Source organism: Betta splendens, chromosome 13 (genome assembly GCF_900634795.4).
Source record: "Betta splendens chromosome 13, fBetSpl5.4, whole genome shotgun sequence".
Classification (NCBI taxonomy): domain Eukaryota; kingdom Metazoa; phylum Chordata; class Actinopteri; order Anabantiformes; family Osphronemidae; genus Betta; species Betta splendens.
The window spans coordinates 17,677,698-17,705,129 of record NC_040893.2 but is presented as its reverse complement, the minus strand read 5'-3'; the positions used below and the strand labels follow the sequence as shown (position 1 = coordinate 17,705,129).

Below are 27,432 nucleotides of genomic sequence, written 5' to 3'. Positions count from 1 at the left end.
ATTTATTCACGGAGCCAATCAGCTGCACGTCACCTCCGATCCACGACCGTGTGACACCCACAGCAGACCAGCTGAAGTTTTATGTATTTATAAATCCGCATGAAGGCGCATCGGCGTGCGCGCAGATGAGACGGCGTCAAATCGGTTTATTCTAAACAACAGCGCAAAACTCAAGGTAACAGAAAACACCTCGTCAAATGACACGGTCTCCTTTTAATATTCACTGCACATGATCCTACAGGATGTGACCTTAATGTACAACAGAGGTGGGTCGTGGTAAGAGGGTTTACTCTTCCCTCTACTGGCACCACGTGAAATCTCCAGCTTCCAATGAAATCCAACATCGCCTGTGAAAAATTAAACAATGCGGTAGAAATCTACTTGAACTAAAAACCAAATACCACAAAGGTTTGAATTATAGATCTCTACAGGCGTCATAAACCAAAGCCTGGTGAGAGAATGGGGTCCAAAATACAAACAGGTTCAGTTCTTGTTATCTTTAAACCAGGATTAGAGCTTTATGCATAAACTACACAATTACAAATTTACAAAAAGATAGCCAACAGGCACAGTCTCTCTCACACACACACGCACACACACGCAGTATTTACAGCCACAAGTCTTTTCTCTGGAGAACCTGAACCACAGACCAAATCCAGAAGATCTTGGTTTTGTTGGGAAAAAAAAAACAAGTTTCTGGTTGTGGGGAAACAGTCACCTCCAGAAATATTTCTTGTTGTGAACACCAGTCAGTCTTTACCACCTCCTGTGGAAGGGTGGAGCCCCGAATCCGGGCCTCCCATTTAGAAAATGCCTCTCCTCCATGTCATCCATGCCCTCCGGTGCCATAGCGGGTGGATGGAAGGGGGAGCCGTGAGCAGGGAAGGGCATGGGCATCCTGAATCTGTCTGGTGGGAACACGGGGCCTCCGGGCATCATTTGCGGGTGCATGTGAGGCATGTTTGGCGGTGGGAGGAACGAGGGTAGATGAGGATTCGAGCCAGGAGGCTGGAGAGGCGGCATCACCGGTCTGGGGCCCTGCATGATCGCCGGCCGTGGGAGGGGCATCGCTGATGCTACAGGAGAGCCCAGCTGTTGGTCGCTGCCTACATCCACAGGTGTGCCTTGGTCCCGTTTGGACTCCTCCTCTGGGGCGTTGACACTTCCTGTTGTCAGAGGGTAAGATTTTATTCCCTGAAGAAAATTAATTCCAGCGCTAAACAGTGTCGGCACCATGAAATAAGTGCGTTCATACTATGCAAAGTTCAGAGGGAAGCTGCTTTTATTCTACGCGACAGCTCCCTTTTTGATTGTTGGGGTGTATTTGCTTCTGTACCAGTGTCGTACCTGCTGCCAGCTGAGCGGGATCAAACTCTGCAGGGATGAAAGGAGCTGCTCCTGGAGGCATGCCTGTGGGGGACAGCATGAGGGAGCCAGGAAAGGCAGGTGGACTTCCAATGGGAGGCGCCTGTTGAGTGCTGAGCGGTGGCACCTGGAGAGCACAGAGACACGGAGCGCGTGATTAAAACGAGCCGAGAGCTGGTTTCAATGCGTCTGACGTCACAGCACGAAGCAGCTGTTTGGCTGCATCCTATTTATACATTCACAGAAAACAGTGATATTAAACATGATAAAAACCAAACACACAAGGCGAAAGAACACAAATATTATTTACTACTGCAACGCACGTTAACACTCTTTATTCATTGGGTATTATCTGCAGCAGGAAAGAGTTAAAATCGGAATCATGTCTTAAGAAACCGGAGGAAACCAAGTGAAAAGCTGCTTAGTCTAGATTTAGACACACAATAAGGTTTCAGGATGTTTATCCTGTATAAACACAGAATCAGAGCAACGAAGACATTCACTGGTTTAACAGGTTTGTTCAGAATCTCCACAGCCACACGTTTCTGTAAAACATTATGGTTATAGACACAAAGTTATGTTCTGAATAACAGATTTATATTTTAAATCAAACTTAACTCAAATGAACTGCAAGAAGGAAAATGGCTTCTTGTGCGACTGTGACTGTTGTGTTACTTACCTCTTACATCACCAGCAATACTGACGTGTGTTTTAATAGGCTACTCTAAGTGGCTTTAAGGAAACAACACCCACAGTCTGTGGAAATGTACGACACAGAAAGCCCACAGGGCCATTACACATAATGATGCTACTGGTTCAGGCAAACCATATGCAAATGGAAACAAACATCAAACATACACAGTAGACGTTTGAGTACTGGAGATTCAGGCCTGTCAACGTTGGCGTGACTGTTGCGGACAAAGACAGGTAAATGATATGTGTGAGGCAGAAAATGAGTCTGACAACGCTACAGAATTCACTCATTACCCCAAACACACAGCTCAAATGTCCATTTAGGCGTCACCGTCAGCGTCTGGCAGTCTGACAGCCAACAATCAGCTGAAGGTCGAGGTCAAGGGCGAGACCTGCCATGCAGGCGTTTCAGAGTTCACACGCTTCATGATTACGACGTAGAAAATAAGCGAAACACTTAACTACGAGTGAATGGAGGCAGTTGACAGGTTCTGAGATACTCTGCTGGTCTGAAACAGAGGAAAGGGGTTTCCTCTGTGATCACCTGAATAATTTATTAGTGCTACTAACCTGTATGTGTACATTCATACAGAAACACTACGTAAAACATCAAAAAAACTGAAGATGAATTATTACATATTTTGTATCAGTCATACATATGCATGTATAAGCTACTTGTTAAGTGATAAATAACAGTTAGAATCTTGATCCGATTATAAATTTTGTCAGAACGTCTAGATCAAAACGAAGCTGTGGTCAAACCACACCAGGTCCTATTGACAAGTGATAACACAGTATAACATATAAAATGCTCAGTCATCATGCTACATGTGCTATAACACATGTAATTAAAATAAATGTTTTCCCTGGTGAAAATATGTATAATATTCACTGCAGTGTCAAAGCTGAGAAATGGCACACAATTCTATAAAATCTCTATCCCCAGTGATAAACAAGACAACATCCATCCATTCATGTGAGAAAAGCATTGTCTCATGTTTGCAGGTTTTATAGCCTCTTAAGTGAAATGAGCTTAATTCTGTGCCATGGGGTTGGACAATAAAAGCCATCTCTGCAAATATGATCCATTAGGGCCCAAACAACTGTAAGGATGCTTTATGCTTTTCAGGATGCTGTGGTCATGCAACAGGTTTCCTTCAATGTCAGACAAGATTTGAGTGACTGAACAAATATCTATACACTATATGTAAAACTCAGGTTGCGTAACAGCCGAGTTCATCTTCAAGCTCTTCAACGCTAATGGCGATAAACGCCCTTTTCCCTTTGTGAACACAAAAAAAACCCCTGTCTGAATCAACATTGTTGGTTGCGGTAGAAAAAAAGCTTTGCCCTTGTCTGAATGTCCCTTCCTGTAGATTATGCACAGGTGCAAAAACAGTTCTGAGGACATATTACATACATCCTTACTAAATGTGCCTAACCACTGGTGGACGGTGGATGAGCAGTTAGTGCACATTTTAATTTTACCAGTGGGGGGCAGCACACTTAGAAATATTAAAATCCTACGCAAACACAAAGTGTTACACAAGATTTTAAAGCTACATATACATTTCTTTTTTTGTAATAAATAACTGCCCCAAGTGAAACTGATCCTCGCGCAAGTTTGCACAGAGCTTCAACTAAACGCTAAAGATTAACGCAGCCAACGATGGCACATAATTATCTGGAAGCATGGCATTGTAGTTTAATGTAAATATTATCAGCGATACATGAGCAACAACAACAAAAAAGAGTAAGTGCAAATTCTAAAAGGATCCTACATCATTCATAACATGCACATTTTAATCGAACCACAGGGGGCACTACACATGGAACGAGTTTTTTTAAACTTCCACTTATAGACGTAGCGCTTTTAAGTTTATCACACACATGAAGGGCACACTGCTTGTGGAAGTGTTTTTTTCTCTTAGCTTTATCTTCATTCTGTCATTTTACTTTATAATTAAAATAATGATAAATAATTAATTAGTTGAAATGTAGTAATTATGAATCATCATCTGACAGTAATAGATCAACGCATACATAACAAATATATCACACTCACTCACTCACACACACACACACACACACACACACACACACACACACACACACACACACACACACACACACACACACACACACACACACACACACACACACACACACACACACACACACACACACACACACACACACACACACACACCATTATTTTCCATCATGTTTTATGCTGCTGAACAAAAAGGCAACTTTAACAGGATGAAGCATTTTTGCCTTGGTTATTACTGCTCTTGTGCAGCAATAGAGAAATGCAGTACAGCAGCTGCTGCACATTTCATGCAGGTGAATTCCACAGAGGGAACACCAGATCTCATGGTGCCACGCTTGTCAATACATTTCCTTTGTTCTTCACTTATACCTAGAACATCTAAGGCATCGAGATGAAGCAGCTCTACAGTAAAAAAGCTGTAGGGTCGAGCAGCTTAGAATTAGAAGCTTAAAGAAATGGAATTCAGGTCAGTTTTATTATGAATGAGCCCTTCATTACCTTTCACCACTCCTTGTATCATCCAAGAGCGTGAATCCAAATATCCAACGTTCACAACTACTCACCTTTGTGAGGTCTCATCACTCCATTGTTCTCCAAACATGGATATATCGTTGTATTATTATCAATAAAAATGACGAACGGTTCTTTTTCCTCGAAATCTCCTGACGACTGAAAGAAGAAGACTGCTGATTTGACGTTATGACCAACGTAAAGGCGACTGTGGTGAACCTGGTCACTGCATGTGCGGGCATCTTAGAGTAAGACACGCAGTGACTAGAACATGTAGAATCTGCAGAGCAATGTAGAAACGCACTCACCTTTCCCCCCACAAATACTGTTTCTGTTTGAAGTACAGTCTCAAGAGAAACATGTGGAAACTGAAAGTTCAAAAGGAAAATATGTGCAATTATGATATAACTGATGAGAACAGTTTACAGTTCGGATTAAATTAAAACTTATTTCTCAGGTTGAAAGCTTTTTGGAAGAACAGCAGCTTTTGATTAAGTAACAAAGAGGGAGAATAGAGATTGACCCCCCCAAATTCCACAAACTTAAATATTTAATTTACACAAATTTAAATGGCCAGTAAAAATAGACGTGTGCTCATAGTAGAAACATTTGTATTTGCAATGTTGCTCGATTAAATTTTTCTCTGATTTTGTTGACCCATATCCACACATTCACACCACCAGCCCAGACACTTACACCATCTGCTGGTTTTAATTATGTGGTGGACCGTCACCTCGCCGTGGAAACGCTGATCAACAACACAGCTTTGATCCACTGCATCTACGCCGGATCATGATCGTTTCTCCAGGGTATGAAAAACGTGTTATTATGATACTAAAGTGAAAATGTCTGGGATTAAAGAGGTTTTGTTTTTATCTGTACGCCTTGTTGGAAAATATTGAGCTCCAAAAGGCAGGCGTGATTTCAACATCAGGCATCAGATAAGCCAGGAGATGTAGTTACATGCAAATAACACCACCAGAGATCATTCACTTGGCTTTGCAGTAAGTGCAGGTCAAATGGTTTGTAAGAGGCACTTCTGTCTAAACCCAGGTACGATAAACATGACTTGACTGGTTTACAGGTTACACTTTTTTAGCTGCACCCTGAAGACACGGACTTCATGCTCATAGCTTCCTGCCGAGTGCGGTTTAGCCACCAGTGCTTTCATTCTTCCGCGGCCACCTCTGCTGCATTGGAGGATGACTGTCAGTGACACCCGATCCTTTTAGCGGCACATACAGCGGCCCGTTGCGTTAGTTGGCATGTCATTTGACACCGCTGGCAGAGGCCACAGACAGAAGAGCCAGTAAAAGGTAACTGGGATGTGTTGATCCAAGAAATTGCAGACACTGGTGTATCCTGACAATGTGTCCCAAGACATTTTGGGTGTGAGGGGTTGCATGGACACACAAGCTGTAGATACAGGGCAGCTTGTGCAGATGATGTCAGAGCTACAGTTAGAAGCATCAATGCTTATAGGTAAAAACAAAGGATTTTAAAAAAAGAAACATCTGCTTCAATTAAGGAAACACAAAAGGCTTAAGGTTAGTGGTTTGTATTTTAGAAGTAAGTAGAAATTAGCATGTGGGTTTGTGATTGCTGCCATAGAATTGATTTGTTTTGTAGGAATTACTGTATTGAGAGGCATTTGTAATGCCTTCACAATCACCGCAAACACACAGCTTAGACACAGCCTGAGCCTGGAAGACATTTGCAATGCCTTTACCATCACCTCACCAAAACCGGTTGAGGCACATGGCCACCCACTGTAAGTCTGACTCGATAAAGGTTTCTTCTGCTAAACACAGTTTTTCCTCTGTAGTCTAGTGGGTTGTAGGTTTTCAATATAATTCTACATAGTTGTAATTTCATTAACTTCACATTAAGCGAAAATATTATGAAGTCTTGTTGACCAGATGAATCCTTCACAGTCATTAGCCAACTCACAACAATAAGATCAGCTCAAAAAAGGTATAGCAACATCAGCGCAAGGTACAAGTTTTATATTGGAATTTTAAGAACAGCAGGGTGGTTCTGATCCAACTCTAAAGTAACGACAAATCGCAAACAGCTGCACTGTTGCTCATATAACCAGCTAATAGCTTTTAGGGACCTGTGGCAGTAATGACAGCTCCATCACTGCCAGTCATAGCTGTTTGAGGCCAGTGACAATACAAAATGGAAAAAAATTTGTTCGTTGACGGAAGTAAAAAACCGAAGTAGTAAAATGTGAAAACTTATACCAAAGATTCATCAATAGCAACAACCATGCGACACAAAACCCAAGCACTTTCGCTGATGTGTGATCAATGAACAGTCAAGATCCGAGAATTTAAAAGAAGGAAAATGATATTCCTCATTTTAAATTGACTGACAACATGTGCGCTAAATCTCTTACCATGAATTTCTAACAAAGTCGTCATCTTACCTTGTCTCCCAATTTGACTCTCCTCGTCCTAATCGAACTGTAAATCCCATCAGCAGCCAATGACATGTGTCACTTATCTCCCGAGTCTAGTGCTCGGTTGTCAGGCATGTCAAGAGTGGTAGGTCGCAGGCCGTCCAACTGGATCAGATTTTATTTAAGCAACTTCACAGACCATTTATTCAGCATATGGTCATGGGAGGACATGGGAGATGCTGGTGTATAAACACTTGACATCACACTTCAGAATCTAATCTGCAAAGAACACTATCTTTGCAATCAATTAACGCACCAAAATAAATGTAAACAGTTTAATTTCAGATTTACGGCAAATGTAAGTGTGTGTTTGTTTTCTGACCAAGAAACTGATACACCTTAGTACTGTAAAATATTTTGCAATTATCCTGGTTTGTGAATGGTAGGTAAAATTAGATGTAAAACATTTTGCACAAAATTATTCATAACTGACAAACCCAGACATTCCCACTTTATTTGATATTCTGCAAAGTACAAGGTTACCGAGTGAGGATTGAAATATTTACCAAAGAAAACGAGAAGTATGAAAAAGCACTGCTTAATTTAATGCTTGTCAGCAGAGGAGCTTATCGGAATTGTGGTTGATAAATAGAACTAAATGACAAAGTTAAATCTGCTCAAGATCAGCCCATTTCAGATTTGCACAGTGTACTTTAGACGAGTCCAAGTAAATCACTGGGTGTGCAGAGTACCAGCTGATCAAGCCTGTTCTCTAGAGGATTGCTCTTTCAATGTTTGATTCTACAGGTGTTCTGAGATGAAACAGCAATCTTAAATGTAATTATAGACTGAATTTCAAGTACCATAAATTAAAATCAATCTTGTTAAGATAAAATATTTAATAATATTATTAACAATATACTGTTTATAAACTAATTCAACAGCTGCATGTATCTTATAGTTTACTATGACAATATATAATATAAAAAGTACTAAACAGGCACCAACTCTATACTCATGGCACAGGACGTTTCTGGCCAGTCTAAGCTCACCGTCAATCTGTAGTAGATTTGGTACCAGCATCAGCTGAGCATTCAGGCTTGTACATGTCTGTAGTAATGATCAGTGTCAGGAGCCACACATACAGGTGCAGCAAGTGAAGGGGACACGTCAGACTGTCAACAACTTCACTGATTAAAAGGTGCAGGGGTCAGGAAGTCTTTTGCACCCACAGACGAGACTTTACAATGGGAGGTGTGAGCCATTTGAACACTACACAGACACATTTTTATTTTTTATCAAAAACTTTTTTTTCTTCTTTTTAATATACACGTGTTTGAGATTCTTTCTCCTGTTTTTTAATAAAGCAGCTATAATATCAAAACCATTTTATTCAGGTTTCTATAAAAGATCCTGAACCTGTGTTTATCTTTTGTATGCTGGTTATTGTAAGTTTTACATATCAGTAAGTATAAATAAATTTAGTTCTGACCCATCCTACAATTTGATAAAATCTAAAATTAAAGGTGTCATAGGAAAAGATTTGAAGAGAAGATGAAATGATGGTTCAGATAAGCTCCACTACTCATGTCATTTAAATTCTTTTTAGCCGCAGACTGTGAAGCAAGCCTCCAACACCAAAGTCATCACACCACTAGAGTAAGAGCACTTTTAATTAAAAGAAGTTGCTTAAAGACTGTATAAGCATTACCTGAATATGAATATTGACTGCTCCATCTGCTGGTGCACTTGCCACCGCTCCATTAACAGCTGCCTTCTTAAGGTCCGTGGCATTGTGCCACTCTGCATACAAAAGATAAGTACGGTTACAAAACAACATACAATGCTGTCAGCAAATTCAATTTGGCTAGCTTAAAATGAATAGCAAAGCTTACCAGGACTTAGTGTCTCTGGGTCCAGCATACCGCCCTCCCGATAGCTCTCTAACTCTTCAACTTTGACCTTGCTCCAGGGAATATAGGTAACTCCCCGCTCAACATCCCAGAACTTTTTATGTATTGACTTTATACCTTTGTTCAAAGCCCAGGCAATCTAGATAAGAATAACAGATGTTTATATAGATAATTTATTATACAGCACCAATAGGTATAGAGAACAAGAATACAGCTAGAAGTGAAAAACACATAGGAAAAGATTTACCTTCACTGGTTTCTGATTGACTTTGTAGGACCCCCTACTGAGCTTATTCAATGCTGTAAAGGCATCTTGTCTGTGAACCATAACGATATAGGCACACCCCCGCGGAGGTATCATCTGGACAAAGAGAGGAACAAAAACAAACACACACAAGACAAGGTCAGCTTCAGGTCATAATTACTTTTAAGCATCATTGACACGAGCCCATGCAAACCTACATTGATGGACTCAATCTGGCCAAACTCTTCCAGAAGGGACATCACATCAGACTGCTGTGTTTTCTTGTCTAGTTGTCCCACCCAGAGTGTAGTGCTGCAAACTACCAGTGAAGAGACATAAAAAACATATTTGAAGATGTATGTCAATAAGTTATAAAGTAAAAGATATATTAAGAATAAGTCATTGTTAAATGGCAATTACATTACTTACTACTACTAATTTGTAGTGATGGACTTTACAGGTCCAATAATAACATACGGTACAAGGAATTTAGTTTTTAAGGTCGATCAGACTTTGATTATCTGAGCTGTATCAAAAGTAATATTCACTGGTTTGTTTTTGCTGTAGCACATACCACTTAATGTTTGGCTTTTCAGGCTTGGAAAACCTTTCTGTCTGCGTTCTCTGTCCCGCTCCCTTTCACTTCTGTCCTGTGAACCAGAACGAGATCTCCAGCGATGCTCCCTAGAACGGGAATGAGAACGCCGATGCCTTGACCACCTTGAGCGGGATGACGATCGTGATCTTCTCCTGGGGAATATGAAACAAATCATAACAGTGTCAACGCAATATTGGTCATAGATTGGAAAACATCTAACTGATAACACTACATGGTTACTGGTGGTGATTTGGGCCTTTTTACCTGGAACCAGATCTAGATCTTGATCTCCTGCCATTGCCTCTGTGTCTATTTTCTCGTCTTGTGGTCGAGTCTTCCCTTGAATTCCCCTATTATCACAAAAGAAAGAAATTAATAGACATAATTGAAGTCAAATATGATGCAATGCAGAATACATCAGTCAAATGAAAGACAGGACAAGACAGTTATAAGTTAAACACCTATCACGGAAGATGCATTCAGTATATTTGTACTAAAATAGGCTTAAATCTTTACCTGTGAATGTAAATAGGCCTCATTTGTGGAATGGTATCCGTCCATCATATGACTTTCACTGTGATTTAATCTTCCTCCAGGCTAAGACATTAATTAGAGACAGTCAAGTTGGTAAACATACACTACAGGGGCATAAACCACTGCAAATTTTAAAAGATGAACTATAGTTCAAACATCAAACACTGCACTACAACACTGATAAATCTGACCACTACTTTTGAATACAGTATTATTTGATACCTCTATGCCACAAGTCTTTCCCATCATATGTTGATGGTCAGTCTGTGTTCTGGACATCTGAACCAGAAACTGGTTTAACACATTTTCAGGAAAGCCTCTGTCATAATAAAACACAGGAGAGAGAGTAAAGATGAGCATTAAAAATCTGCAAACAAAACATGTAATTTCTTATATTCATGGTTAATTAAGTAAAAAGGGAACAGTAAGTGGAACACCTTATAACGATTGGACACATACTAGTAACCTGGTACTATACAACACAGGACACAGCACACAAAAACATGTCTATGAAACTCACTGTGACTGGGCACTGACTTCATTAATAATCACATCCTCGGGTTCATCATCATAGTCAAATCGATCAAGAAGTTTCTGAGGAAATATATTGAAGTCAATAACAAAATGTAATTTGTATCCTGCATTACTACAGTTTGTGTTGTGAGCTGTGCTTTACCTCAGCTAAAGAGCTTTTCTTTTCTGGGCAAGTACTATATGAGTTGAGCTGGTCCAAATGCCTTTGAGGTGGGTTTGGTGTGCTGTTTGCAGTGGTGGCTGCCAAAGTCTTATCAGCCTGCTGGAATTTCTGAAGCATCCTTTGCAGCTGGTATAGGAAAAGGGTGGGGTCAGAATTTCTACAAGGACTACAATCTACCATAATCCATGAACCTTACCTCCTGACCATGGGGAGACTGAAACAACTGTGCCACAGCAGCTAAGGCATCAGAAGTGGGAAGCTGTGACCCAACTGAGGCACTACTTATAGGTAGCTGCATCTCTGGTTGAGGGTCCACAGGAACTGTTTAGATACATGGACACATGTGAGATTTCATTACTTGGATTTAATCAAAAAGTGAATATAGTACAGCTACATCTCTTACTTTTCCTGTACTGGTGAGTAACACAAGGTAATTTAATTGCTCTACCTTCCAGCACAGGTGCAGGTACAACAGTTCCATCAGCCATATCCATCAGAGGCTGAAGGATGTCCATGTCAAACACACTATTCTTCTGCCACAAGTTTAGGACGCGGATAATTTTGTTCTGATAAAAACACAAGTCATTGGATAAGATTAATTTTTACTTACACAAAATATAATAAAGCATAAACATAACATACCTTATCATCCTCTGGGCAGTGGTAAAGGTTTTGGAAGGTATCTGTAAAGTTCTTCAAGAACCGAGGCCCAAATACATCCTTGTCAATACCAAACTGATGGCGTGATTGTCGCACAATGGAATCAACCACGTACAAGCCAGGGACTTTGAGTTCTGGTTTACACTGATAGGACAAAAAAAAAAAAATGCTTACTTTGCACTTAAATATTGAACACAATGCACATTAAAGGCTTATAGAATTGTAATACATACCTTCTTGATGAACTTTTCTACAATCTGGACAACATGTTTGTAGAGCTAAGAAAAGAAACATTTGCATTAAGTCATAATATACTTGTTGATAAACATAACAAACAAAGGTCTGGGATTTCAATAGATACAACAAATACAAATGCAACAAAAAGAAAAAAATCTCTCCTGGTTTTGTTTCTGTTTCACATACCATTAATAAGTAGAACAATTAGTTGCCGCAAGCAGAATTCTTTGATTAAAAAAATAAATACAATATTTAAAAGCGAGGAAATTTCCACTAGCATTAGCCACTTCTTAATTTGACAACTATAAATACAGCCTTTACTTTACCTTGATAGCTTTGATGGCTGACTTTGTTACAGACATCATCTTAGCACGGGATATTGGGGGCTTCATTTCAATCATGGAGAACAACTGGAAAAAAACATTTATCTAATTAAAATCAGGCATGGATTAATGTTTGAAATCAGGCAGTTTCCTCGCTCATTCCATACCGTTTAATTCACACCTGATTTACCTGATTAACCACACCTGATTTGATGCATACTTAATGAGTGTATACATAACAGAACATTATATCTAGGGGTTACATTTATTGTAAGGATAAAATGCGGTGTAAGGGATCATCAATAGGTCATAACATTGAAGGCAATATCTCTAATCTGTATGGCCATACATTTCATTCTTGTCCTTAGTTGTCTTAAGCTATTATCTCTTAGAGCACAACTATAAATTACCTGATGAGATACTGGAGATTGTCTCTATAATTAAATATGCAGAACAATGCATGACTTTAAGAAAAATATATAAAAGCTGTAAAAATATTTAGGTTAGAAAAGCAGGTGTTCGGATACGAAACTTCACTTACGTTCACCGCTGTCATTATAATACTAACTTGCAGTTACCAAGTACTGAATGTTGTCATGGTATTAATAACGTAGCACTAAACCACATTTGCAACAGGATTACCTAATGGCACAGAATTCCACTTTCTATGCGAGTAAAATAGACAGTGTGACAAGAATAAACGTATTTTTTACCAAGAAATCAAGCGCTCAATGTTGTAACCTTAACGATAAGTTAGCTATCCACAGGCCCCGCGCCATGACCATTAGCCGTCACGCAGAGAGCTCGACATATGCTAGTGGCTAACACGCCGAAAAAAAAAATCTGTTTGTTTGAACCGAACACGTTCAGTTCAGTAAACTAAACGCGCCACCTGCGATATATAATTGAACCAATTGTTTAAGATATAACGACAATTACCTAAGAAATAGCAGACATAAACCAAGTGACAAGAACTACTTAGGTAGCACTGACGTTAGCTTCGAGCTAAGCCGCCTCTGTAGGATAAACACGAACAAACTTTACCTCCATGTTGAATGCGTTCACTGCCTCCATAATGTTTTGACAAATGTATTGTCAGACTAAGGTATTTCCTCAGTTCAGCCAGTCACAGACATGTGTACTAACGTATCTGACAAATGTTCAATTATCGAAGTTTAAATGCCCAGCTTATTCTGATTACTAGCCAAGCCTTCGGACTGCTAATATCGTTTCGCGGTTACGCCTCTTGTGCGACTGCGCTATAGTGTGTGACGTCACTGTGCAATGGCGCTTTTACTGACGGTCAGGAAAAGTCAGTTCACCACCGTCATTAGAACGCTTGCTATTTGATTATAATTTTTGGAAGTCGATATAGATATTCGCTTTATAGAGCACACCCTTAAGTAAAATTCTGTCTTGCGATACATAAACTACATGCTAATTGCTCTCATTTGGCAATCTTAATAGGCATTTACTGCATTTTTCCTGTCCGATTCCGTTGCCCTGAACATGTTCCCTGCACACTTAAACGCAGCTGCTCAATATACATCTGCACGAGTGACAGGAAAAACAGCAGAAGTCATCATCTCTTCTAAATCTGAGGGATTTTTTTACCTAGACTTTTATTTCCTAATTGTCTACAAAAATGGAAAACTCTACAAGTTCTGTTCCCTATGAATGGGAATATTATTATGATTATCTGGATCCAGTATTTGTGGATGGGAGCAAGCTGAAATACAATAAATGTAAGGTTATTTCCTTCTAGATTTGTTCACCTTTTTATCATTTTATAAACAATAACACCTTTCTCTCTCTTTCAGACCTAGTAGTTATCATATGTTGGATAGTTCTGATTGCTTTTGTGGGGTTCCTCTTTCTCAGTTTAAACCTCATGTCTTGTACTGGAAACTTGCCAAGGTAAGTGTTATGCACATTATTTTATATATATATATATATATATATATATATATATATATATATATATATATATATATATATATATATATATATATATATATATATATATATATAATAATTTATATTATATATATATTTTTTTATATATATATATATATATATATATGGTGTGTGTAAAACCTTACACCAACCTACAACCTACAACCAACAACCTTATTAGATGACCTACTTCAGTTAATGTTTTTTTCCCATTTTCACAGGCGATCCCAAATCAACGCAAGACACAGAATATGACCTTTATGACCTGACACTAAATGAATGCATGATTAATGGATGTAATTAAATGTTCAGTAGAAATGTTCGTGCGTTCTTCAGTCAAGTCAAGGCCACCTTTACTAATAAACAATTATTATGCAACTGTTATCTTTGTGTGTAAAAGTACAGTGATATTAAATGAAAATGAGGTTATGCAGGAGTCGCATGTTACATAAACACCTTTTTTACCATCAATTTATAAAATGATTTTGAGACATATTAAACCTTTTTACAGGAGTGACACAAAGCATAGTGATAATGGCTTAGGATCAGTTAAAAAGAATGCTAATGTCCAGATGTTACATTCAATTCTTCATACCCATGATGTCATCACAGATGGCTCTGACGGCTGTTTGAGCCATTGATTTAAGCGCTTTCTGCCTTTTACACTTTGCTCTGGCCACTAAACTGACATGAGACATGAACAGCTCTGCAGAGGAAGATCCGCTCCACAGCTCATGGATGTACAGTGACAGCAGAAATAGCCCAGCTTCTGGAAAATAAAAAAAACAATAGGGTTAGTTTATTTACATACAGGTATCAATGGGCTTATTGATCCAAAACTATTATTCATAAAAATAATATTAAGATCTTTATCATCAAATACTTAGATACTAGCACTGACATTTTAAATGATACTCAACACTACAATAGGGTTACCTAATAAATAGAGTTCAGAACAAAGGGAAATTGTTCAATAAAGACATTTTGCACCTTAATAATATGACATCTTACCATTTCTACATGGCTCATGTGTGGCTTCTGGCAGGCAGGCAGACACAACTGTCTGATGCAGCTCTGGCAGATGGCCTTCAGTCTCCAGCAGACATATCATGATGTTGTTAAAGCGCTGGAAAGTTTCCATTCCTGCTGATATGCCGCAGTGATACCGAGACTGGATGAACTGATGGTGTAGCCGAAGGAGGTCTGCCTTCACACCAGGATCGAGCAAAAGAGCGTTTATGATTTCCCGATGTTTTATCACAGACTTTTCAAGCCAGCACAAGAATTCCTTGGTTCGGTTTTCATCATATGAGACTTCTACCAAGCACCTGAGGGACCACTTGGTGAGCAGGTGCACAGTATCGCAGGCCAACAGACTGGGATCCAGTTTGCCTCTTGGCTGAGCGGACTGTGGATCAGAGGGAGGGAACACGGGTTCCCAGTGAACAAAAATACTGCAGAGGTAAAATTTACACTCTGTCAGGAGACTCTCTTCTTGTTTCTCAGCTTCAACGTCCTCAGCCAAGTTGTCTTTTCGTTTGTGAGCCTGGGAAAACGAACTTTTACCTCGGGCCTTATTCTTCCCCATCCCTGAGGAGGACAGTAAATAAAATGCTGTTTATTCCATTATGATACGGGCAATCACACACTTTTTAAACCTGATATCTACTGTACTTTTTACAGGGAACACAACTGCTGAAAATTGCACAATTTCTGATATGTAGTGAGCTGAACATGAACACTGAATACTAATTTTAAGTTTAGTAACTGATGCCATCATTGTTATGTACTTTGTAAACCTCCAACAGTTGTTCTTGCAGAGACTAAAAGTACAGAGGGCTTCACTCACCAAGCAAATCCTTCACTTTGTGCTTTTCAGATAAGGCGTGTATTTGAGTAACGAGCGCTGTGTTGTGGGACAGAGAGGCCCAGCAGATGAGCAGAGCAAGGGCTTCTACACAGGATAGCGGCTGAGGGGGCAGAGTGATCCGCTCGGCCTGTTTGTTTACACTGAGAGCTGTCCCACGATGCCTCAGTATAGAGCACAGAGTCTGCAGAAACAGGCTGAGCCGAGAGGCCTTCACACCCAACCTGACAGAAGGCCAGACAAACACTGACATTCCCAACCAAATGACAGTCAACATTTATCATGTGTGTTATTCAAACATCTGACTAAAGGTCTGGGGTCAAGTTAATTTACAGTTTATCTGATCTACCAGTGCTGCATGTGTCCGATAGTCACTGGTTTACCTGAGGTATTTGCTGATAGTTGATGCCACACATAGGTATTCACCAACGAGTGGTAGAGGGAGACACTTTACTGAGGTCTGGTGTTTCTCTTTTGTAGATGAAGTAGTTTGGGCTCCTTCTACCTGCTGCTTCTCCCTCTGCCCAAGGTTACTAAACCACAGCCCATGAAGCAGGTCTATGATGGAACTGAGCAGTTGCTGGTCTAGGTTCCTGAGGAAAAGTACAGACACATGAAGATAATATTTATATTGTAAAAAAAGCACGGATTATCTTGTTAAAAATTAAAATAGGATCATGTTTGTACCTTTTCTCAACAAACTGTATCATCCAAGTTAGGATGCCACAGCTCTTAGTGAGGCTGTGAGCTGCTCTTTTCACATGAGCAGCCTGGCACAACACTCTAAGGATCTGCGCCTGGTGAAAGTGATGCACATTAGAAATAAATCTCTTTCTTCCTGTATTTGTTCTACATCTAATGGTGTCCAGTTTTCCCATTAGACTACATGATAAACTGTTTTTATTCCCACACCTGGCAGTGCTCGTCACACACAGGGCTGCAGCTGTATCCCATGAGTTTCTGGAAGATGCCTTGTTGTTCACACAAGTCGTAGCAGTGTCCATCACTTATCCCCTCCTCGAGCACACCCAGGATCCACTCACGTTCCAACTTATGCTGCAAAATAAAACAGTTTGCCTTTAGACTTCCACAGTCTCCAACCCTGGTAGATACAATAATGTCAAGCTAAGAAAACAACTAACTAACTCTGGCCAAACAAACAAACAATATCCTGGATATTTAGAGAGCCATTAGTCTATTCAGGGTGAAATAGGCCAATTACCGTTAGAGACCGTAATGGTTAACTTATAGAACCAAAAACAAACAAGGGTTCAGTCACTTCCTGTAATAATTTACCTCCAAGTCAAAGCCACAGAATAGCTTAAAGAACTCAGGGACCCTCCTAAAATCCAAACTCTGCTGGGACAGCAGGAACCTGTTCAACACAATGTACATGTGGTCCTCTGGGAAATAAAAAAAAATGTCCATAAATAAATAAATAATAGTCCTATTACTTTGTATAAAAGCAGGGATTAACTACAGTTCAGGTTTACGCACCAGGTCTGAGCATCTGCTGAGCCACTTTACTGAGGTAAGTAGTCAGGACGAATGGAAGTCTCTGATTCTGCTGTCGAATACCATTCTTCACCGTGTCCATCAAGTAAATCAGCTGTTTGACAAAAAACAAGATCATCATAGTTTCTAGAGGCAACTCATGAATACACATCCTCCGTGACTCTTTACCTGTCTCTTTTCTCTGAAACGAGCTCCCTCCAGGTGCTGATAGAAGCAGCTCAACACGTTGTATGCTGCCGCTCGCACATTTGGGTCGTAGCTGCTCAGAGCCATTACAGTTACTCCCAGAGCATGGCTGGATACAAACTTGAAGCAGTCAATTACACACTCTGCCACAGGAAATGAAGAGCAGCACACATATTAGTACGAATGACAAAACCCTGGCGATTGTGGGAAATGACAACAGCAGTAAAATATACCTGGCTGCAGAATGGCACTGAACAGAGGCAGGAGAAAACTGGGATCATACAAATTTTCAAGGTCTGTTCCTGAGATATTATTGTGTATCAGCTCATTACCATCCTGTGAGAGAGCATAATACATATTTTAGAGGTTCCTTCCTAACGTTTGCAGAAGGGTATACAGCTGTTGTTTGAGAAGCAACAAAACCTGTGGGAGGATTCTGTGGTTCTGGGGAAAGCGTTTAATGGTCTCGATCATCCTGTCAGGCTTCAGCAGGGCCAGCACATCATCTGTGCTCGCCTGCTTCCACAGAGATGATCCCAGGCTTTTCCTGGTTTTGTGGTGCTCCACAGCCGCTGGACCCCACAAGAAGGATCTATAGTTGGAAACCCACACGTCAGTGTTTTCAGAGTAAAACGTGCACCTGCTTTATGTGCGGCAAGAAGAAAACAAATGCAACTCACTGAAACTTGAGCAGACTAACGTGGTTTCTTTCATATTCCTGCAGAAGCAGCAGCAGTTTCTGATCTGTGAAACAAAACATCAAAGCAAAGGATGTAAAAGAAAATAGCACCAACACCTAAACCCCACAATTCATGAAACATGTTTTACCTAAAGTGTTCAGCGTTGCACCATACGCTCCGAGAAGCACAACAAAGTGACTGATGTTACAGACTGTGGGGCATTTCTTCACCAGTGAGAGGAGAAGAGACACCAACGCTTCTGAAATAACAACAAAATAAAAGGATTTATATTCAACAACAGAAAACACAATTAGGGCTTAAGGACTGTAGTGGAATATTATTTTTGTATTGTACCTTTAGCCTGATAGTAGCTGTGCTCTTCATCAGAGTCCAACATGGTGGGCAGGAACAGAGAATGGCTGCTGGTCATCATGTGAAGGGTGGATAAAAGAATCAGATCCTTCTGGGCATCACTGCTCCTATACATTGGTTCCAGCAGGCTGCTCAAGGTGTTCAGGAAGTGATGGTCTCTGTAGCGATATCTACATAGATCGTTTTATGGGATATATACCCATTAAAATATATGAAAGACAACAAGATAAGAGACAAGAAACAGATAATACTAATGGCTCACTTTAGTCCATTCCTGACAAAACTGTTCCATTCAGATGCAGTGATGTCTTCAGCTGATATCTGGGTAAAGAAGAAAAGTTATCAAATGTTGTGAATTCAAAAAGCATCCACACTAATACACGCTTTAGGTGCATTAACCCACTAGGTGTCGCTGTAGTCTCTCTAGGATGCTCTGCTCCTGTGTTGACGGAGAAGTTTGTGGATCTTTAAACTGACTGTAGGATGTGATGAGGCATTTAATGGCAGAAGCTGTGACAGACTTCCTCCATGTTTCTTGTTCCGCTGGGGAATCAGCCAATTTCTCAAAGATGACATTTACTAGTTTCCATCTGGAAGACAAAACAACATGCAGCTGGCAAATTGTGATGCAGACCCTTTCTTTTTGTCATTGGAAAGGAAATTGTTACCTTTCAAAACTGTCCACTTTTTGAAGAGCGTTAGGAAGACCACTAATCAAATCCCCGATGTCTTTGATGCTTGCAGAGAGCTTGATCAGACTAGCAAGAGTTTCCACAAGCTGGGCTCCAGAGTCTTTGCTCAGATTTTCCAAAACCCATTGGGACAATTTGGGGAGAAAGTGCTTCTTAAAAGCTATTAAAGCTCCTTTTTGCACTATAAAATACAAATTAGGAGACGGTGAGACAACTAATGTGACATTTGTGGGACTACGTGTGATTAGACAACACACAGAATTATTTTGTGAATACAAACCATCTTGAGGTCTGGCTGGGTCCTCTCTATCTGCCATCTGTAAGTAGGCATGGATCAGTGGGATGTAGGCTTCTATCTGCCCTGAGAGGCTCTCCATGTTCACTGGCTCTAGACACCACATCTCAAAGCAGAGGCGGTGGGTGGAGGAGTTCTGCAGTAACAGGGAGCTTATTGCCTGAGAGTCCGGAAGAGGCCGTTGGAGGCAGTGCAGGAAAATGTCAGGATGTATGAGCTTGGCATTGCCTGGTTCAGTAGACAGAGTCTGGAGCAGGAAGGCCTCCAGTGCAGGGCTGGAGCAGGACAACAGCAGGGTGCCCAGGCCATGCAGGTGCGCCTGTGTTAGAGAAGTGCTTTGGTCCTGGGATGAGCTGCATTTGGATTCTGTTAGGATCTGCAAGGCTGCATGTCCGTAGACACTAAGCTGGGCTTGTGCACCTTCGTTTCCAGAGGAGATGAGTCTCTTGTGGGGGAGGAGCAGCAGCTTGGAGATCACCTTCCTCAGAGTACAGGGCTCCATGTAGCTGTGCAAAGACAGGAGGGCCTTGAAAGGTCTGGACTGTTTCTTTGCACCCTGGGACGCCTTATCCGTCAGCTCCTTGAGCACTGCGTTTTCTATAGCACCTATGTAGCTGCCAAGAATTTCCAGGTGACCCAGGTCACGAAGAGTTGGAGCGCTGGTCTCCAGCAAGCCCAGAATGTCATCACTCAGTTGAGCACAGAGTTGTTTCAGTCTGATGGGGTTCAGGGTCTGAGGGGGCACAGTAGCCAGCTCCAGAGCCAGAAACCACTGCTCCAAACAGGGGTGTCTGAAGATGGACCCAAGAGCTGAAACCAGGATCTAAAGACAGAAGGGATATTTTAGGCAGGCTAAAGGTAAAAACACAAAGTCAACAGACAGACACAGTAAAAGCCAAACTCTGTTCTAACCTTCTCTTTGTTGGCTTCCACTGAGGGCGACTGATTGGGCTCCAGGAAAAGGTCAGAAGCTTCTTGGTAGTTTTCCTCTGGAGGCTCAGACACAGTGGTCTCCTGAAAGTCCTGCAGCAAAGTCACCAAATCCTGGAGTATTTCCATGTAGGTTTTCAGCAGGGTGGTTCCTATGTCTTTGGCAAACTGTGTAGAAAAATGAAATGTGTTGTGAATATGACACATTTAAAATTATTCAAGCTTTTCTTTAACCCTTACCGTGCCAAAGTTTTCCACTGTTGATTTGATGTAGAGTAAGATCTGTTTGATTGCTACTGGAAACTCTGGCATCAACATGGACGCTAGAGCCTCTTTCAGCTCCTTTCTGAAGCTGTCTGGAAGCAAAGCGCTGGGCCCTTGGCTGTATGCAGCTTTCATCAGTGCAGTGAATGAAGCGGGGGGCGGCAAGTCCTTTGAATCACATTCAGAATCCTTGAACTGTGAAAATAAAAACGTAAAATGAATGACACATAATCAGGAGTTAAACAGACTCGTGATTCCACCAAACACTGACCAGCTCCTCCCGGCACTGCTGCGGCAGCCATTTGGAGTAATACTGATGAAGGTGTATGACAGAGGCATGAGGAGAGCCAGGATGTGCCGATGAAACGAGCTCTTTATCGTACTGCATCAGAGCCAGGCAGAGGGGGAGCGGCTCTCTCTGACAGTGTAGCACATCCGAGAGCACAGCAGACAAGTAGCCGTGTACCACTCCTGAGGGAAGAGCGGTACAAAGGATTATCAGGATGATATTCAAAAAAGGAATGGTTTGAAATACTAGCAAACAAATAGACTAAACTATTTAATCTGCCCATAAACAAATTGGTCTAGTCTGGACATTATGATTCAACACATGTACAGTCTGTCCTTTTTAAAGCTGGAGTGCTTTACCCTTGTCAGCTGACAGTCTGTTTCTGGCCTCCAGAGCAGCAGGGACCAGCACACTGAAGGGGAAGGTCTGGTTAATGAGGTCTTCGCTGAGAGCCGGCCCAAACTCCTCCATCTCACCATCGTTACCCTCCATGATGACATCCAACATGTCCAACACATCTACAACACAAATTGTCAGAAGTGGCCGCAAAATAAACAAGTTTGACAGACAGAGAAATCCACCTGCTTTCCATCACTACATGCTCACCATCTATATGTGACACTGGGATACTGACAGCGTCGCCCTCCTGACTGCCCAGGTTCGTCTGCACATAAGCTGCTTCTTGGACAAGGCTGGCAACCTTATCTGTATATGTGTAGGAACTGGACACCAGCTTGACAAACACCTGAAGAAAGAAAGCAGGACGTTAAGAAAACCTGGGAAAGACGAGTGAAGCAAACAAAGTAAATATATAGATTCACCCTCTCTAAGAAATGAATGACGGTGTCGTGTTGGTTTGACTCCAGTCTGGCCAGTTGGTTGAGCCAGAGCTCGAGCTCTGTCCAGGTGTACTCAAACACTCCACTGTCCTTTAGCACCTATTGGCAGAAATTTGGTAACGCTACTGGAAAGTCTTCAAGGTAAATATAAAAAAATTCAATGAAATAAATAATAATAAATATAAAAAAATCATTGAAGACAGGTCTGTTAGAGACTAAAGCAAAGTAAATTAAGGGTCCCTACTTTTAAAACCAGCATCTGTGTGGAGTTTTTCAGGTAACTGCTGCGGCTGGTGACAAACATCTTCAGAAGAAGGTAAAGTACAGATTTCTCTCCAGATGATGACTCAGCATCTGCAACATCCTGAAAGAAAACCAGTATAAACAATATGAAATAAAAGAAAGTAAATGACACATCAAGCATTAGTAGTGCGTTGTCAGAACTTCACCTGTATGCGGAACCAGGAGAACTTGCTTGCAGGGAGATCTAAGGCAAGCTGTAGTATCTGATACTGCAGAACTGGGGGGACTTCTTCTCTCATTCCCTTCTCTGACACAATTCCTAGAGGTTAAAAACAAATGGGCTTTAAAATTTGCTGCTAAAACACCACACAAATAAATGAAGATACATTTACCCCACCTTTTAAAAGTTTGCTGAAGTCAAATTTGCACTGGCTGACCAGATGTGGCGCTACTGTCTGGTACAGACATATGACCTGAAGAATCACAGCCTTGAGTAGGACGACCTCAGCGGTGTCAGCAACTGTTGAAAACAAAGTACAGGAGAAAGTGAAGTGATAGATTCTTAATGTCCTTCTTTGCTTAACAGCACTTGTGAAAACAAATGTTATTACCAAACTCATCATTATTTTTAGCGCTGCCTTGAGGTTTGGTTTTTGTTCCGTCACCACCAGCGGTGTCCTTTTTGCTAAGCGACTGCCACTTCGATACGATGCTCATTATGTCGGGCAAAACCTGTACCAGACAACGAGCAATGAGTTGCTGAATCTCGCCTCATGACATTTTGTAGGTATTAAAACGACCGCTTGGCAGAGCTTACCTTACTGAGTGTCTCTCTGTACTGTTGCACTAATTCCTCCATCATGTCAGGAGAGTAGACATCTGAGCGATGCCCCTCAGACTTATCCAAAAGGTACTCTATGTTCTTCTTGGCCCTTTTCAAAATGAAATTCATCATGGACAGAGTCGTGAGCTGCACTGCTGTGTTCGCAAGCTGTCAGACAGGAGGAGATCATCTCAATAGATACAGTATGTTCTACCACGATACAATTTAAGCTTCATGGCTCTAATTTTATGAGTTTGGGCGCTTACACTGAGGCCCTGGGTGAAGAAGGCCTTGTTACAGACAGGAGGAAGCGATATCACCATAATCATAGAGAGCAGTCGAGGAAGAGGGACCACATCACGACTTTGAAACAATGTGCAAAGCTCCGGTTGGGCCTCGTAGATCTAACACAAAAATGTAATGTAGGAAGTTACTCTCATTAAAAAAAATACACATTAAAAGCAACCCGTATGACAGACAACGATTATTACCTTTTTAAGTAACCTGATATTGTCCTGCCAGGCATCTTTGGCTCTGGGAATGTATGAATACTGAGTCTCCTTAAAGTATCTGGCCAGAACGTCAGGACTAGCCTTCAGCACATTTACCACCAGCTCTGCCACCAACTCGTCCTCTGTGGCCTGCTTCAGCCCCACCAGAAACTGAAGCAACACAATGTTGCCGGCTCTGTATAAAATAAAACTCTCATCAGAATGAAACGTGTGCAAAAACTTATGATGTCGATTTGAAAACAAAACAAAGCACTCGCCTGCCGACGGTGCCAAAGCTGGGGTCATGAAAGCTGATGCCGTGCTTGCGAGAGCAGCACAAGTCAAGAAAGAAACTGTGGACGAGCTCACGGACGACCGACCGCCCAGCTTGCTCCGAGTTTGTCACCATCTGACAAAAAATAAATATATAATATAGATCCACAGTTTGCAAAGTAAACACTATATAAGAAGAATAAAAAAACAACCAACCCTGTCATCCTCAGTCGTTGCATCCACAATCCCCTTCCATTTATATAGAGATGCGATGTTGGCCAGTACAGCAGGAGAGAAAAATCGAACTTTCTGCGTTTTGCGTAAACCTTTATTTAGAACAACCTGCAGCAACATAATTAGCAATTAAATATAGTGAATTATTGCAACCAAATAGTTTGTAAATCTACATAAGACTTCTGAGCACTTACTCTGCTTTTCAGTGTGGACACAATTAGACAAACTGTGGACATATTGTCCTCCTTCAGTCCCGTACTCAGGATTTCTGGCAGCAGCTCTGAAGCATCAAATTTATGTCATCAACACACTGAATCCAACAGTTGGTCTTGTAAATCCTGACTCCATAGTGAATTATTACCTTTAATTTCCAAAAGCTGCCCGACAGTTGTAATATCTCCAGACACCAAAAAGGACAGAACAAACTGGATAAAAGCCACACGAACGTCTGGTCTTCCCTGGATAGATTTGCAGATAAGAACCTTAACACATCCAGGTACAACAAGGATCTATATTTCTATCATAAAGTTTATATCTTACCCTCTTATCCTTTCTCCTTGCTAGTGCAGACAGAGCTTTACTGATGTGAATGTGACCTAAAATCTCTTTTGCTGCTTCTGGACCCTGAGATACCAGGGCGGAAAGGAAATTGAGGCACTGACGGACAAACCTGTAAGTAACAGACAACATTAGGAAATTACAACCGGGGAGTGATATTGCAGCTTTTGACATCAGTACACCAACCTATGGTTTTCCGAATGGAAAGATCCCTGCAGAAGTTTCATGTAGCTGGATACAATCTTTTTAACAATAGCATTGCCAACCATGTTGAAGTGAGACAGGTCACTGGCTGTTCTGAGAAGGATCATCTCCAGACTCTCAAAAATCAGCAACATCTGGACAGAAGAAGGTTAAATTAAAAAAAATAATAATAAAAATAATAAAAAAAAATAATAAAATAAAAAATAAAGGCTCCTCAGAACAGCAGCACGAGCTCACCTCACTCTCTATGTGCTTCTCTCCCTCCAGCAATTTGAAGATTTCTGCACAGTCCATAGAGATTTTAATGTAACCTTCAACCACATCATACAACTCGGAGGAAGGCAGCCTCTTAGCAGTTGATATGAATTCCCCCAGCCCTGCAGGTGACAAAACCGAAAGCATGAAATCAGAGATTAGAAAACTGCAGACAGTGACCTGCATGGCCATAAGGACTTTAAATCATGTGGCATAGACTCACCCTTCATGGCCATGGTGGGCTCCTTTAGCATGGCTTTGAACACAGTCCCATTGAACTCCGTTCCCTTTTTCTCCGGAATGTTTGACTCTGCCGAGTCTTCGCTGCGGCGCTTTTTACTCATTTTAATGTGACTAAAACAACCACAACTTAACGAAAGTTCTTCTTTTAATGTTTTAAATACTAGCCATACAAGATCTGTCACAGTTATCCACGTTGCGGTGTAAACACAACTATTTGTGCGACGAAAATGTTGTCCGGCTGGAAACATTTCCTGACGAACAAGGTTCCGTCTTCATTGTTTCACAGGTGTTTGTAAAACGAATCCTATGCCATTGTTTGCAGCTTTTTTATTATTCTGTTCATACATTTTGGAGGACGATGTCTTTAAGCTGCTGTTTATGGTTGTTTGGTTCAATTTATTTATTCTTAGCAATATTAAATTATTTTTGCTACGCAATTAGAATACAGTTTTTGTCAGCTGTTTATGTCCCGCATGACTTTTACAGTATAATCAGCATAATACACAGACACAAAACACAGACATCATTCACTTCAAATAAACCTCTGACCCAACATTTTTAGTTTTAGGGAAAAACGATTTTCAGGTCTTCTTTCAGTTTTTATGACATGCCTTGTTTTAGTTTCACTCAATTACAACATAATCATTTTGGGAAAGCAGAGTTTGCTGAGACCATGTTCACATAGTTGTGGCTTAGCTTTGTAGCCTATTTGAAGTGTAGAAGTCGAGCGTCTTCTCCATTTCTCCTTCGTCAAACTTGAGCAGGCACAAGTCGATGTCTCACTTACTCCAACCAGCCAGTACTATTTAGAAAGCATTTCTGTTTTTGTTTCGGTGTGATTTAGTTAAAGTGTGGTTGTGGCTTTTGTTTGTCACAAAGAGGAAAAACCAAGGAGGCAATTGTGCTCAAACAACACAAAATATCTTCAGATTAAATGTTTTATTTGGCTTTTAGGCTCAATTAAATCACCAAAATCTGCTGTCAGTAAGTTCTGAGAAACAACTTAACTTACATTAATTTTAATTCATATAATTTTGCATATATTTTGGTTACTGGATAATTAGCTGTGTTAATACCCAATTAACTTGTGTCCAGTGTTAAGTTGGCTCTATGAGCAGCCTGCTATTGTCAGGAATCCTGCTGACTTGATTACAACTCTGTGCTGTTTTAAACACATGTGCCTGCGGTACAGAAACCACCACACTCGTGTTTTCTTTCAGGACATTTTTAGAATAAAGATCTAAACTATTTGTGATGTGACAAAGCATAAAACTTTGCACAAGCGTTAATACTCTGTCAAACATTAATTTTAGGGACGCCGTTCAAAGGCACAAGGACCCAGTTATTAACTCCCAACTCTGCTATCATGTTGTAGCTGGTTGTGGAAGATGAATATGATTACATGAAGCACCAGAAGTTATGACTATGCACAAAATGAAAACTGAAATGAGTCAACTACTGTATTAAACTCAAATTAAAAATCTCTAATTAGATTAACACGATCCTCAAAAATGATCTGACTTTAAAATTCTTGTGTTGTCACAGTTCCTGCTAAATCTATCCCTGTAACTGTGTCCTGAGTCCTGTTTTTGAACCTTAATTAAGCTGTAATCGGTCTTAACTCTGGAACTGCAGAAACCCATAATGGCAAACCTTTCCAAAACCAAGAGAGTCCAGATAAGTTGAAGTTTAAGCAGGCGTGTGTCCAAACTCAATGTCTTTTATTTAAAGTAATGTCTCCTTTAAGAGTTGACCTTGATTTGTCAAAAGCTCCTTGATCATATTTATTAGCATTGACAGTTTGAAGTTCCCATTTGCTACTTAACAATGGCCACAGTGCTTCACACTATATTAAACTTGCTGCAGAGGCCCAGAAGAAGAACATCTGTATTGAGATGAAGGGGAAACATAGCACCACAGTGAGGTATTCTCTAGTTATGTGATATCATTTCCTCTTACATGCTTTTAAATTCTAACCTCCAGTCATGGGTG

General features: G+C 40.7%; 2 protein-coding genes across 2 annotated transcripts; both read right to left on the bottom strand.

Moving 5' to 3' along the window:
- Positions 1–193: 193 nt before the first annotated feature.
- LOC114867737 (SR-related and CTD-associated factor 4-like) lies at positions 194–13,486 on the bottom strand. The gene is made up of 18 exons (XM_029170666.3): positions 13,276–13,486; positions 12,235–12,318; positions 11,905–11,949; positions 11,654–11,815; positions 11,460–11,577; positions 11,208–11,332; positions 10,991–11,137; positions 10,835–10,908; positions 10,537–10,633; positions 10,297–10,377; positions 10,045–10,130; positions 9,757–9,932; positions 9,401–9,501; positions 9,186–9,299; positions 8,921–9,077; positions 8,737–8,828; positions 1,348–1,492; positions 194–1,166 (listed from the first exon to the last, which is right to left on the bottom strand). Exons 1-18 carry the CDS (start codon positions 13,303–13,305, stop codon positions 757–759), a joined length of 2,244 nt encoding a protein of 747 aa, XP_029026499.1. The 5' UTR covers positions 13,306–13,486; the 3' UTR covers positions 194–756.
- Positions 13,487–14,515: 1,029 nt separating this feature from the next.
- Positions 14,516–25,684, bottom strand: urb1 (URB1 ribosome biogenesis homolog). Its single transcript, XM_029172090.3, has 39 exons — positions 25,421–25,684; positions 25,180–25,319; positions 24,925–25,076; positions 24,721–24,850; positions 24,542–24,638; positions 24,375–24,460; positions 24,163–24,288; positions 23,952–24,082; positions 23,674–23,869; positions 23,449–23,586; positions 23,177–23,350; positions 22,971–23,091; positions 22,757–22,879; positions 22,566–22,678; positions 22,361–22,480; positions 22,099–22,215; positions 21,884–22,022; positions 21,637–21,795; positions 21,260–21,459; positions 20,965–21,183; positions 20,707–20,892; positions 19,780–20,617; positions 19,476–19,680; positions 19,211–19,397; positions 19,070–19,128; positions 18,790–18,977; positions 18,584–18,694; positions 18,436–18,499; positions 18,179–18,347; positions 17,989–18,091; positions 17,738–17,898; positions 17,552–17,663; positions 17,351–17,457; positions 16,967–17,110; positions 16,742–16,851; positions 16,438–16,647; positions 16,037–16,278; positions 15,199–15,777; positions 14,516–14,956 (listed from the first exon to the last, which is right to left on the bottom strand). The coding sequence occupies exons 1-39, from the start codon at positions 25,539–25,541 to the stop codon at positions 14,769–14,771; spliced, it is 6,765 nt and encodes a 2,254-aa protein (XP_029027923.2). The 5' UTR covers positions 25,542–25,684; the 3' UTR covers positions 14,516–14,768.
- Between the last annotated feature and the right edge of the window lie 1,748 nt (positions 25,685–27,432).

What these genes read in the sequence shown, in the direction of transcription:
- urb1 (XM_029172090.3), bottom strand. Translation starts at nt 25,541, where the DNA reads ATGAGTAAAAAGCGCCGCAGCGAAGACTCGGCAGAGTCAAACATTCCG. An exon ending in GTTTCAGAGAAAAGAGACAG is followed by an intron (nt 17,664 to 17,737) that starts GTAAAGAGTCAC and finishes TTTGTCAAACAG; the next exon opens with CTGATTTACTTGATGGACAC. An exon ending in ATACAGTTTGTTGAGAAAAG is followed by an intron (nt 16,648 to 16,741) that starts GTACAAACATGA and finishes ACTTTTCCTCAG; the next exon opens with GAACCTAGACCAGCAACTGC.
- LOC114867737 (XM_029170666.3), bottom strand. Translation starts at nt 13,305, where the DNA reads ATGGAGGCAGTGAACGCATTCAACATGGAG. An exon ending in CAGCCATCAAAGCTATCAAG is followed by an intron (nt 11,950 to 12,234) that starts GTAAAGTAAAGG and finishes TTCTTTTCTTAG; the next exon opens with CTCTACAAACATGTTGTCCA. An exon ending in GAAGTCAGTGCCCAGTCACA is followed by an intron (nt 10,634 to 10,834) that starts GTGAGTTTCATA and finishes TTATTATGACAG; the next exon opens with AGGCTTTCCTGAAAATGTGT.